At 31.3% G+C, this 12,988-nt stretch overlaps 1 protein-coding gene across 1 annotated transcript; it reads left to right on the forward strand.

Annotated features, from left to right (window-relative positions):
- Positions 1-6,768: 6,768 nt before the first annotated feature.
- On the forward strand, positions 6,769-12,691 carry LOC100787568 (uncharacterized). Its single transcript, XM_003522699.5, has 8 exons — positions 6,769-7,003; positions 7,338-7,474; positions 7,593-7,693; positions 7,840-7,882; positions 7,981-8,037; positions 8,181-8,235; positions 12,147-12,262; positions 12,333-12,691. Exons 2-8 carry the CDS (start codon positions 7,355-7,357, stop codon positions 12,465-12,467), a joined length of 627 nt encoding a protein of 208 aa, XP_003522747.1. The 5' UTR covers positions 6,769-7,003; positions 7,338-7,354; the 3' UTR covers positions 12,468-12,691.
- Positions 12,692-12,988: the final 297 nt, after the last annotated feature.

A 12,988-nucleotide genomic window follows, 5' to 3' on the forward strand; every position in this document is an offset into this window, starting at 1 on the left:
TTTTAATCAATGTTGTGTCATACTAGTTAATAACATCCTTAAAATATTAATTATTTTTTTACTTATATTTTTTATAATATAAAAATTGAACATGAATTATTGTTGATGATATAAATTTTATAAAGCCATTATTTTTTCATTTATTTATTAATTTTTATTTGAGAGCTTCTAAGAATGTATTTTTATGATAATCTAGTTCAAATTCTTTCCCATAAATAATTAAATATGTATTATTAATTGAGCTTCACCCAAATCTCACTTCTTTGAGAAAAGAGTAAATAAGAATATATTTGGATAAATTTTTTCATGAAACTTATAAGGGAAATAATAAAATATTTTTTGTAAGATAAAATTAAATTATATATAAACTAATTTTAAGTTATGAAGAAGTATTTTTTCTCAATAAATATTTATGGAGAATTATCAAAAATTTATTTAATGTAAATAAGAATTAATAAATTCAATATTTGATTAAAAAAACATTAAACAGTTTACTCATTTAATATAAATAAGAATAAACAAAGTAATATTCCTAAAAAAAGAATCAACTATGTAATGAGTCATTGATAAAGAAAAAATTAATAAGAAGAAAAATAACATATGCATTGATAGTATTAAAAGAGTATTAAAAGAGTGTGATGTATGATAAATTTATTGACTTTTTAATATAATTATCTTAAAAATTATATTAAGCAGTATAAAATATTTATTACATCATCATTAAACTTAGAAAAAGTTACTGATAAAATTTCAGCTTATTTTCGTTCAACCAAGTGCAATAACCAACGTTATTTCCCTTCTCCCCATTCTATTCCCATGCTAAGAAACAGTATAGTAAAGATATATATCTGCAACAAAAACAATAAATGTGCACATGAGAAAGACCTCAGACAACAACCAAACAACGTCACTGTAGATAAAAAGGGTGGCAGTTCTTGTGTTGGATGGATCTAACGGCCTCTAGTCATGCAGCATTGGGAAAGTAACTTATCATATTTTTATACACGCTATAAGATAGGAAGGGAAGGACCACAAACATTGTTAACATAACATATTGATATAGGTCTTCCCCTCCGAATCATCTACAGAGCCTATGTATGGTCTTTTTGTATTTCTACCTCTCTGATGAGGTCACAAGGTAAGGTAGCATGCTAATATGGATTTCGTTGTCATAGTGATAGTGGTTCCATTTTTTTGTTTTTGCTCGCATTAGTCATGTGTTGTTTACATGTGAAGTCTCATCAAGAATATTGATCTTTATAACAACATTTCTGATTGCTCTGAAGTTAATTGCAGAGTTCAGACACCAGTCACGGGACCACTGCCTCTTATCATATAAGCTAGCTATCTCTCATCCATGTGCTTCCACTAATTTATTCCTTACATTAAACCTTCTTAATCTTATTTTTAATGGTTCTAGTTCGGTCGTGACATTAATTAAGTCAAAAAGGGTAGAAAATTATATATAGAACCGTTCTGTTTCCAATTAAATTTGATGTCTGCATAAATTGTTTTGACAATTGCAGCTTACTTCTTTTTCTATAGGCGAATTATTGTCCTTTTACCAGCTAATCATCTAGAGTTATTGCTATGTTCTTTTACTCATTAGTTTAATATAATTGGAAAAACTAGCAAACATTTCTATATACCCTAATATGCAGAACAAAAACAAAATTTGCCTGGTTGTCATTTGTCAGGCTATTAATACGATAACTATGAATCCGTACGTAGTTATCATGTACTTTTTGTTAAAATGGGGATCAGGACCACAATCTGAACACATGCATCTGAGATTAGAATACTACGTAGTTGTTGATTGTATTAATTTCTTGTTCTGCATGAAAAATGAATGACTACTGCTACTAGGAAGAGAACATGTGCAAGATTGAGACTTCTATTTATTTCTTGTACTCCATAGAAAAATTTGCCTCATTCTTTAACTGACCTCAATTACAAATGGTGCCACACAATTTGTCACATTTCTAGCTGGTTCCTCTAATCCTTTTTGACCTTCAATCTTATTTTCCCGTTTTGTTGGTAGTTTTATACGAAGTTGAATTCAAATTTTCTATGTGGACCACCGTTTCTTTATACAAAGTCTTCTGTCTTCAGGTGATTATTCTCCAAACAAAGCTTTGTTTTCGCCATATGTCCCAGTATCTGATACTGGAATCCATGACAAACTAATAGCCTAAGCACAATTTGAAAAGATCGTCCTCCAAAGCATTTTCCATCATGAATAATAATTTTTAAATAAGAAGCATTTCGCGTGATTGGTGGATTTATTTAAATAAAAATAATGATACATAGACACCTCTTTATTTTAAAAACCCCATCAACATGTATTTTTAACTCTATCTTTTTTTTCTACCACATTAATTATAATATCTATCATATTTAAACTCTTCTTTCTCTTTTATCTCTGTATCTCTCTATGGATATTTTTATATATTTTTTTTAGATAATGCATGAGACTTACCATCAGGGTGTACAAATTCAAATAATTGCAATCACTAGGAATCAGCATCTTAGTTGACGGGAGGCATCTCTGCGAGGTTTTTTGTATCTCTGACTTCAATTGGACACGGAATGCTGCTGATTATATTCGTGGCATTTTTTTCTTCTGTGGTGATGATATAGTCAATGCATCTTTTACCTTTTGGTTGATTTCACACTGACTTTGTTGATGATTAACTGAATGACTTGAAATTCTAACAGGTTCTGAACCTGAAGCCAAGCATTAGTCATGTTCACTCACTCGAATTATCATTTTTCATCTTCTTCCTGCTGCCATAGTCATTGGCTTGGCAATTTTATTTTTTTTGGTAGTCCAATAAATATAAACATCTTCTGCTTACATTGAAAAATGTTGAAATTAAAAAAAAATGATATTAATGTAACTAAAAAATTTAGCTGTAAAAAAATTGTAACTTGAAATCTAATTATTGAAAAATATTAGTTGTCATTTATTTCTTTTCTTTCTATTTTTTTCTCTCAACATTGGTCGTTATTATTAGAAAAAAGATAAAAGACAAGACAACATCGGGAATTACTTTGTGCACCAGGCAAATTAATTGTACGCTTAGTATTTTTTGTTTTTCCAAAATTACCCCTCACAAATTTACGGACATGCATATAAATAGGCAATCCATATGTACTTATGGGTTACAATATTTTTTCAAAAAAAATTTTAAAAAAATGTTTTGCAATTTTTTTTTTAATTTCTAATGCATATTTAATGCACATGTAAATTTACATAATAAATTTTGTGACAATTAATTTTATTCTAATATATTTAATGCACCAAAACTAATTGTGACAAAATTTATTATGTAAATTGACATGTGCATTAAATATATATTAGAAATTTTAGTGTTATATATAGTGACATTAATTATTTTATAATATAATTGGTCTATTATTTCAGTTAGTTAGAACATCGTGTTAATAACTTGGAAGTTATAGGTTTGAATCCTACATGGACCATTAATTTTAAATTAATTGGTAAAATATATTTTTAAAAACAAAATCTGTATGGACCAGATCCATAATGGGTCCATACGGATTGCAGATTTGTTGGAAAAAAAGAAAAAGCACTGGCTGCACAAGTAGTTTTTCTGGTGCGCAAAGCAATGCCCGTTCGCATGTTTTGACCCATCCTGCTATTAGCTTACCAAAAACGTAGGTCGAAGTAGACTAACTCACTTTGGACTAAAAAATGTAACCCTTCTCGTTGGGCACTGCTACACGCACCTAACGAAATTGCTGATACACCCAGCAATTTCACAATTTTCCCACTTGCCCTTTCATAAAAGGATATGGATCAGCTAATCTATATGAGGCTTATGGATTAGCTGATTCATATGAGGCCCACGGATCAGTTGATCCATATAAGGCCCACGGATCAGCTAATCTGTATGAGGCCCATGGATCAGTTGATCCATATGAGGCCCATGAATCAGTTGATTTATGGGTCTCATAGTTGATCCGTATGAGACTTACGGATTAGCTAATCCGTATAAGTCAAATCCAAATATTTTTTTTCAAAAATATTTGTTACGAATTAATTTAAAATTAATGGCTCAAGCAAAAATCGAATTTGTGACTTTCATATTATTAGCACAACGCTCTAACAAATTGAGTTAATAGGCTAATTATGTTATAAAATAAATAATGTTGTTATACATAACATTAAAATTTCTAATGTATATTTAATGCGCATGTAAATTTAAATAATAAATTTTGTGACAATTAATTTTGATATAACTCATACAAATTATTTAATCCGTATATTTTTTATAAATAAAAAAAATTACTATTAAAAAATTTAATATATTAATAAATTAAAAAAACATTTTTGAAAAAAATTAAAAAAAAACACTTATGGATCATGTAATCCGTAAGTATTTTTTTTTTCAAAAATATGTTTTTTTAATTTATTAATATATTAATTTTTTTAATAGTAAATATTTTTTATTTATAAAAAAATATATGAATTAAATAATTCGTATGAGTTATATCAAAATTAATTGTCACAAAATTTATTATATAAATTTACATGCGCATTAAATATACATCAGAAAAGTTTAGTGTTATGTATAACAATATTATTTATTTTATAACATAATTGGCCTATTAACTCAGTTGGTTAGAGCATTGTGCTAACACATATTAAAAAAAAAAACTTTCTTGTTGAGCTTATATGAATTAGCTGATCCGTATCATTTTACAAAAGGATAAAATGGAAAAATTGTGATTTTGATGGATGCACGTAGCAGTATCCCTTCTCGCTTAAGGATGGATTGATGGGCTAATCCACCATTTTGTTAATATATATATATATATATATATATATATATATATATATATATATATATATATGTTTTAAAAACTATCCCCCAACTTAAAATATTAGGTTATAAACACAACACCACTTTTATATTAAAATGAACAACAATTTGAAATCTTAGACTAGTTTTTTTACCTAAATGAAAAAAATATATTATTTTTTTCAACAGGCTAGCTCAACTCACCGTGCTAAAAGTACTTTTTTAATAGGTTAAAAAAACAGGCTTGCAAAATTGATTAAATAGGTTGCTGACTTGATAAATCAGGCCCATTTTGCATTTATAATTACCAGGTATCACAGTAAGGCATTTTGGATACATATATAGAAGACACACCTGCTCTTGTAGGTGAAAATCCGCCTCCTATTTATGAGTGTTCATCCTTATATGACCCCCCTTAGGTTGGATAAGTAGCCATAAATATTCATAGATATATCTATTAAATTGAAAATATATATAAAAAATAGAGTAACTTTTACATAGTGATGAACTAACATGCAAATTGGGATAATTTTGTTTATTTACAAGTAGGGACAAATATATCATATAATTTAATATAGCAAAGTTTAGGTAATTTAATACTTACTTTTTATTCTGTTAATGGACGGGTAAACAAAAATCACTTTATTTTTCTTGTAAAAATGGACATGCACAAGTAATTGCAAATCAATTTAGGTGGATTCTTCGGTAGACTTCACTCATATGGTCTATTACACTCAAGTGTTTGCGGGTATCTGTTAACACCAAGCACATAGATAAGTCAATATATAGGATTATTTTAACTTAGTCTCCAGTTTTAGTACTTACAAATGTCTAAATAATGGGTTTTAAAAACAAAAACTACAGCAACCCATGAAACAGAGAAACTGGTTCAGGAAAGTGAAATGTTGCCAATTACAAAATTAGATGCAAATAAAATGTAAGCAAAGGATTAAATTAAAATTACAATTTTTTTAAAATAGGAGATCAAATATTTGTATTTTAAAATGGAGACATCAAAATTGTGAATTAAACAAAATAGGAAAAACAAAATTATATTTGAGTCCCTCTCAGAAAATTATATTTAAGCCAAAAATTTAATATAGATAATGGCTTATTATGATTTGTTTATGGTTAGTAATTTAACTTTATCTCAATACGACAAGCTATTAAAACAATTCATATTGGTTGATAACTTATTGAAACTAACTGACAATTCAATTGTATATTTGCTTTTCTTAACTTGTTGTTCTTCTAATCTATCGTTTTCATTTTTTTATCTATATTTTTAAATTGAACTTCAATATTCTTAAAATAGTTTATCAATAGTTTAAAACAACCTTCTATCAAAATATAATTTAATTTATAATAAATTTATAATATAATTTATTTATTCAAAATATTTATTTATTATAAATTTTATTTATAACATAATATGTATATTTAAAATATTTATTTATTATAGTTTATTTATATAAATATAAATATTTATCTTTTATATTGTTCAAACTAAAATACTAGTAATAGTTATTTCGTAATTGAATTGTTTGGTAGAGTTACAAGAAAAATTATACCTTTCATCATCATCTATTAACCATTTTTTTTCTTTTTTTATTACGTGTTTACAAACTATTAAAAAAACATTTATCATATCTAAAATATAAAAAAAATTATACTTATTTTTAGATAACTTTAAATAATTAACATTTTATGTTACATATTATATATTTGGGTAAAAAGGTTATTTGGTTTTTGAAAATATACAATCACATTAATCCAACCATTACATACAATTTAAGTGATAATATGAACATATATTTAAGAATAAAAACGACATTAAGTTATTAAATATTTAAGAATAAAAAAACATATATATATATATATATATATATATATATATATATATATATATATATATTCAGAAATTCATGTGAAGTAGCTTGGCATTTAAAAAAAAAAAAAGGATAATGTATCCTGTAAATTTATAAACACATGATAAACAATTCTCTAATTGGGCGTCAAAATCTGAATCTTGTTCCTGCCTGGGAAAACAACGATTCTATCATATGAATCAGCGCTGTTTGGGGTTGTCTCCTACTCCTACACCCTGAATTGAAGCCCGCCTTTGTTTTCCTCCAATTCACTTCTTCGCTAGCTCCTGCTTCCACATTCCCTTTGTAAGTCTCTGCCAAACACGCCTTCGTTTTCTGGTTTTGTTTTATTTATTTATATTTGCATGTCACTGGTGAAAGATGAAACGCGAAACGCTTCCATTTGCTTTCAAGATTTGGTTTCGGAAAAACATTTTCAACAATTTTTAGTTCTTGGTCCTCGTCTTTATGACGATTGAATTCTGGGTAAAGAAGAACGGCATGACGCTGATTAGTGGATGTGATCCGTGCTACGGCGTGTTTGTTTGTGTTAGTCTAGGCAATTGTTTCTGTTTTTTTGTGTGCTTAATGCATTATTTTGCGGTGAAACTAACAAGTTGGAACCTGTGGGTTTTCTTAGCCCGGATTCGAACTATAATGGCTTGTGGGAGTAAGAGCGGGAAAAGTGAGATCAGTGAAGGAGGTGCAAATGATTCAGTGGCTGTGGGAGATGTGATATTTGTCAAGCTTCGCGGTAGCTCATGGTGGCCTGTACAGGTAAGTCAATTTTCATGCTTGCTGGTTTCTATGACCTCATGAAAGGCAAAATACCTTGTTTAATGTTAACTAATTGATGTTTAAATTATCTTTTTTAAAATGATTGACTTTGTTGTAGGTTGTTGATGAAAATAGTGTTAATAAGAGTGTTAAACCGAGCAAACGGACCAAACGATTGCCGGGAGACATCCTTGTTAGGCATTATGGAAGCTATACATAGTCAGTAGTACTTTTTCATATTTACGTTCTATACAATTTAGTGCATGTTTGAATCAACGCACGTACTTTTGAAAGGTGGGCAATGGTTATCCAAACGTGCACTTGCACATTTAATTCCTTGTAACAGGCCTTGTTTCCTTCTGCAGCTCATATGCTGATCCTATTAAATGTCGTGATGAGTTTAAGAGGGTAAGTTGATATTTGGTATATGTGCTAACTTTTTGTCTCTTTGTAAATATCATGGGTTTGGCATGGGTTTCTCTGCGCTTATATGTCTGAGCTTTCAGATACTTGAGCGTAATGATGGTTCTCTCAAGAAAGTACTTCTACAGACTCTTGAACAGGTACCCATACTTTCTTCGTTTGGATTGCTAATGATGAAGTTATGAGCATGATCTTCAGATCTTTTCTACTTAGGCAGCGAGTTGTCTTAAACACTTTGAATTAACCGTGTTTGCTTTGCTGTCATTTTCTTTATGGGTGAAAGGATCTTCCTAGCACAAAATCCCGTAGATCAAAGGGGTCATCATCGAAGCCTAAAGGTCAGCCTATTTTCTTATGACTCTAATGGTTTTGCTCTACCACAATACAAATAGCATAGCTATTTTGAATTTTCTCTTTCCAGAGAATAAAAAAAAATGAGAAAGAGAAGAGTATAAACACAGCAAGGGTTTGGACCGTTTGGTGGTATCCCTTTTCCATTTGTTGTTGTTGGTTATAGTTGATTTTGTATAATTATCAAATGCAATATTCTTTTATTTTTTTTCTGTTATTTTAGGTTAGTTAGATATCTCAAACTGTTTTTAGATTCATCCCTAAGATTAAGCGATAATTATTTCCTGCTTTATCTGTTGTATCATTAGTGTATATATTCAGCCCTAGCTGAGGGTTCTCTTCTTCAAGAAATCAATGAAACATTCAGTTCTAAATTCAAGTTGGTATTAGAGCTCCTCTGATTCGTTTTTGGTCTTTGTTAGCCATCATCCAGGCTGATCCATCCCTGTTTCTTTTTTGGCCAAATCTGGTCTGTCGGTCTCCCTTTCTGTGGAGGACCTCTTCCTGTTTGATTGCTGGCCTAATTGTTTCATGTGCTTTGCTTGTTTGGGTGGTGTGTATTGGTTGTTCCTACCTTATCTCTGTTAGAGCCTGCTATTGCAGTTTGGTTCTGTTTTTGGAGTGACTTGTTTCAATGGCTGAATATTGGTTGATTCCCCTATTGTGAATGGCAAAATTATTTGGTTTGATATACTACTATTGATGTCTGGTTTCTCAGTCAGGGTCTTTCTGAGCATCTCACTAAGAAGGTAGAGGATATTGTTGTTATTGAGAGAGATGAATGGAAACAGGTGGATTATCAACTTCATTGTTAGTCCATTGATCCTAAGTTGATGGTACACATTAGTGCCCATAAAATACTTGTTATGATGTTTGGAAGAAAGCTCAATATATTTATGCCAATGATATACAGTGGTTGCATAGTTTGTTCATAGATTAGCTACACTCTAGATGACAAACCATGATATGTCCTTAAAGAACAAGGCACAATCAACAATTGACGAGATCAGGTTAATTTTAATCTACAATGATTGTCAAAAGATATTTTTGAGGCTTAATAATATGCTTATGGTTTTTATTATTCTCCATGCTCTCTGTGAGGACTTTGAATCTATTAGAATTCAAGCCTTGACAAGTCTTAATTTCCCCAACTGTAAAGGGGTTAATCAATCATCTTATTCGAAATTTGAATCCCTTCACAAAGTCTTGGATTGATTCTCTAGTTGTAGTTGTGTCCTTAGCTTTTGTCTCCTACTCAAGGAATCATGGAGAAGATGTGTGGCTGTGGAAGGGGTGATAGAGGTAACCTTCACTACACTTGTTGTTAAGCAAGATGGGCACACTCAAGACAACTACTACTCTTTGCATGGGTTTCCATATAAAATTGCTAAGGTTTCTCAATCTCCAAATCCGGCTATTGAGCAGAAGATTAAGTCTGAGGGAAATCACCTTAGTTTGTTCTCAGCCAATGAGTACAAGGAGTATCTTCAGCTTAAGGAAGCCTATAGCCTATACTAAAAATTCCATAGTTTGTCTCTCTCAATCTACAACCGTTGGATCTTGGATTTTGCTGCTTTTGATTGCATAGGCCATAGCTTTGGCAAATCCTCACCTCTTCCCTCATTATCCTTAAACTGAATCCATATTCGTCAACTTGCATGTTCAGTTGTTCGCTAAACTTCACTGTAACCTTTACTTTTGATTCTTATATAGTACCAGAGTATGGGGTAGATGATTGAAGCAGTATCTGAATCACATGATCTCTACCACCTCTAGTCTTCTCCTACAGTTTGTGCAGTCACTGAGTTTCTGACCTTCATTGAGTTTCTGTCATTTGTTACCATTCCTAAGACAGTTAAGCAAGCACTTAACTGCCTTGGATGGTTGATGAGATGACAACATTAGAATCCAATCATACTTGGACTTTTGTTCTAGCTCCCCCTGGGAAGTCTACTGTCGATTGTAGGTGGATCTTTATTGTTAAGGTTGGCCTTGGTGGACTAGTGAATCATTGGAATGTTTGTCTTGTGAAAAAGGGGTACACTCAAATTTATGGTTTGGATTACACTAACACTCTTTCTGTTGCCAAAATGGCATCAATTCATCTCTTCTTATCCAAGGCTGCATGAAACATTGGACATTATATCAGTTAGACATTAAAAATGGTGTCTTGCATGGTGACTTGGAGGAAGAGATTTATATGAAGCAACCACCTAATTTTGTTGCTTGGGGGAGTCAAGTCTGGTTTATAAGTTGCTAAGTCTTTATATGGGTTGAAATAGTCTCCTTGTGCTTGGAAGATTTAGCAAGGTCATCTAGCAATTTGGGATTGACTCGTTGTGAGGTAGATCACTCTATTTTCATTAAGTGCTCTCACACTCACTCCAATATATTTATCTTGTGTTGTATGTTGACAATATTGTTATTTACCGAGATGAATATGTAGGTATTGAGGCACTTAAAACAACAGTCATTTCATCATTTCCAAACCAAGGATTTAGGCAAGTTGCGATATTTCCTTGGGATTGAATTGTCTCAATCCTAGGCATGTACTGCTATCTCACAAAGAAAGTATGCTCTCAGCATTTTGGAGGAATAAGAAATGTTAGACTGTAAACCAATTGATATCCTTGTGGACTTGAATGTGAAATCTAAGGGAGTCATATTCAAACCCAAACGGGTATTGGAGATTAGTGAGAGGGTTAAATTATCTCACCATGACCAGACCAAATGTATCCTTTCTTGCAAGTGCTGTGACTTGTGAGTCTCATTGGAATACAATTGTTTGGATTTTGATTACAGTAAGGGGTCACCAAGAAAAGGGACCAGTTTACATTACAAGAGTCACATTGATATTATTGGATACTCAAAATGTAGATTGGGCAGGATATGACGGTGACAAACGGTTCACTTCTGGTTATTGTGTTCTTATGGGAGGTAACCTCATCTCTTGGAAAAGCAAGAAACATAATGTTATTGCCAATTGTAGAGTAAATATTAAAGGAAAGGAATAAAAGGAGAAAATATTAAGCTAATCCATTTGATTATGAAAAGTTGGATTGGCAAATGAAGGAAATATTCTGCAGAATGTGTTGTTCTTGTCCATATGGTGCAACATGCCTGGTCTTAGAACCCTAACACATGTTAAGCAAACCCTCAACTTTAGTTGAGACTCAATGGAAATGAATTTACATAAGCATTTGTACCTTTTTTCTTATGTATGCTTGTAATCTTTTGTGACACAACTATAAGACTTGCAATGTTGTATAATATTGGGTAATAAAAAGGCAATAAGAGAATAAATTCATTGTAGCGGAGATAAGTGGACATGCTAGACATGATATGATTAAGAACGAATACATTAGAGAAAAAATGGGGTAACATCCATGTGCACACCATCTGATGGCGTTTGTCCCAACTTTTCACCACCTTTGACAAAGATGGATACCAGCCCTTTTCCTGTATTTGTACAACTCCAAGCAGCTGTTTGATGGTCTATTCATGGTGGCTTATCCTCTCTGTGGATCTGCTGCTGTTTGGACTTGTAAATATTATGTTCTGTTGCTGTTTGTATTATGTCTATTTGGTCTTATTCATGCATGGTTGCTGAGTTATGGATATGTTCCATTAGTTTGGTCATGTCTGCCGCAGTTTGGTTGGGTGTATTTGTATCAAAGTGGAGAAGAACGTAGTAGCTTCAGCTTCAGAGGGGCCAGGGTCGTTAAAATATTACCATTTATGTTACACATAGCAATCTTCATTTCATTGAATATATTAGATGCTCGTTTACCGATTATTCAGCTAGATTAGACAACTATCGTTGATTATAAATCAATGCGTAAATTCCACAACACATAAGTAGCCTAACACAATTTCTCTCTTCAATCTCTTTCAACAGGAACATCAAGCAAAGATGCTGCAGGCAAGAGAAAATCCAATTGGGAAGATAAGGAGCAGAATAAAAACAAGCAAAAAGAGACATTGAATGTCGATGATCCGGCTTGCCAAAGTTGGGTAAGTACTTATGAATTGAAACTTGTTATTTCATTTTTGTCTGGTGTACTCACTTAGTATTTATACTCAGGAAACAAGTTCGTTAGGAAAGTCGCCAGAGTTGAGTTCTAGGAGGATAAGAGTGATGGAAAACCTTGGCCTCGTTGCCCCAGCTGGGTCACCATTCGAAAAGAAAGATGCACATAAGTATAAAAAAGCCTCGTGATTATGGGGATGAAGGAATTGATGTAGACAAGAGCATGCGTAAATACATTCTCTTTTAACATCACATGTTCGTTTAGTCATTACTGAGAAATGTTTAACACTTAGTTGTAGTTTAGGATCATCTTATTTGGTCAATCGCCCCGTGATCATGCATGCAAACTTTGGGCAAAAATTGTGTTCGGTGAGCTGGTCTGATTTTTTTGGGGTGAAAGAATGTTGTGGAAATGATTCTTGCATCCACTTTTTACTGCCCTTTTAGATCCTTGTTTAGAAAACAAAATTATGTCTATTTGTTTTAACTTTTTTATTTGGGAAAAAAGTTATTTTAAAAATATATGAAAAGTACTTTTAAGAAATTTCATGTAAAGAGTTATTTTTTGTTTGATTACAATTATAAAAAGTATTTGCTTATTTTGAAAGATAATTATAAATATAATTTACTTTCGAACCTATTTAAAAATTAAAATATTTATTTTTAAAAAGTATATAAATATAATTTGTTTAAAGGTGAATATTTTTTAA

Source organism: Glycine max, chromosome 4, assembly GCF_000004515.6.
Source record: "Glycine max cultivar Williams 82 chromosome 4, Glycine_max_v4.0, whole genome shotgun sequence".
Taxonomy (NCBI): Eukaryota; Viridiplantae; Streptophyta; class Magnoliopsida; order Fabales; family Fabaceae; genus Glycine; species Glycine max.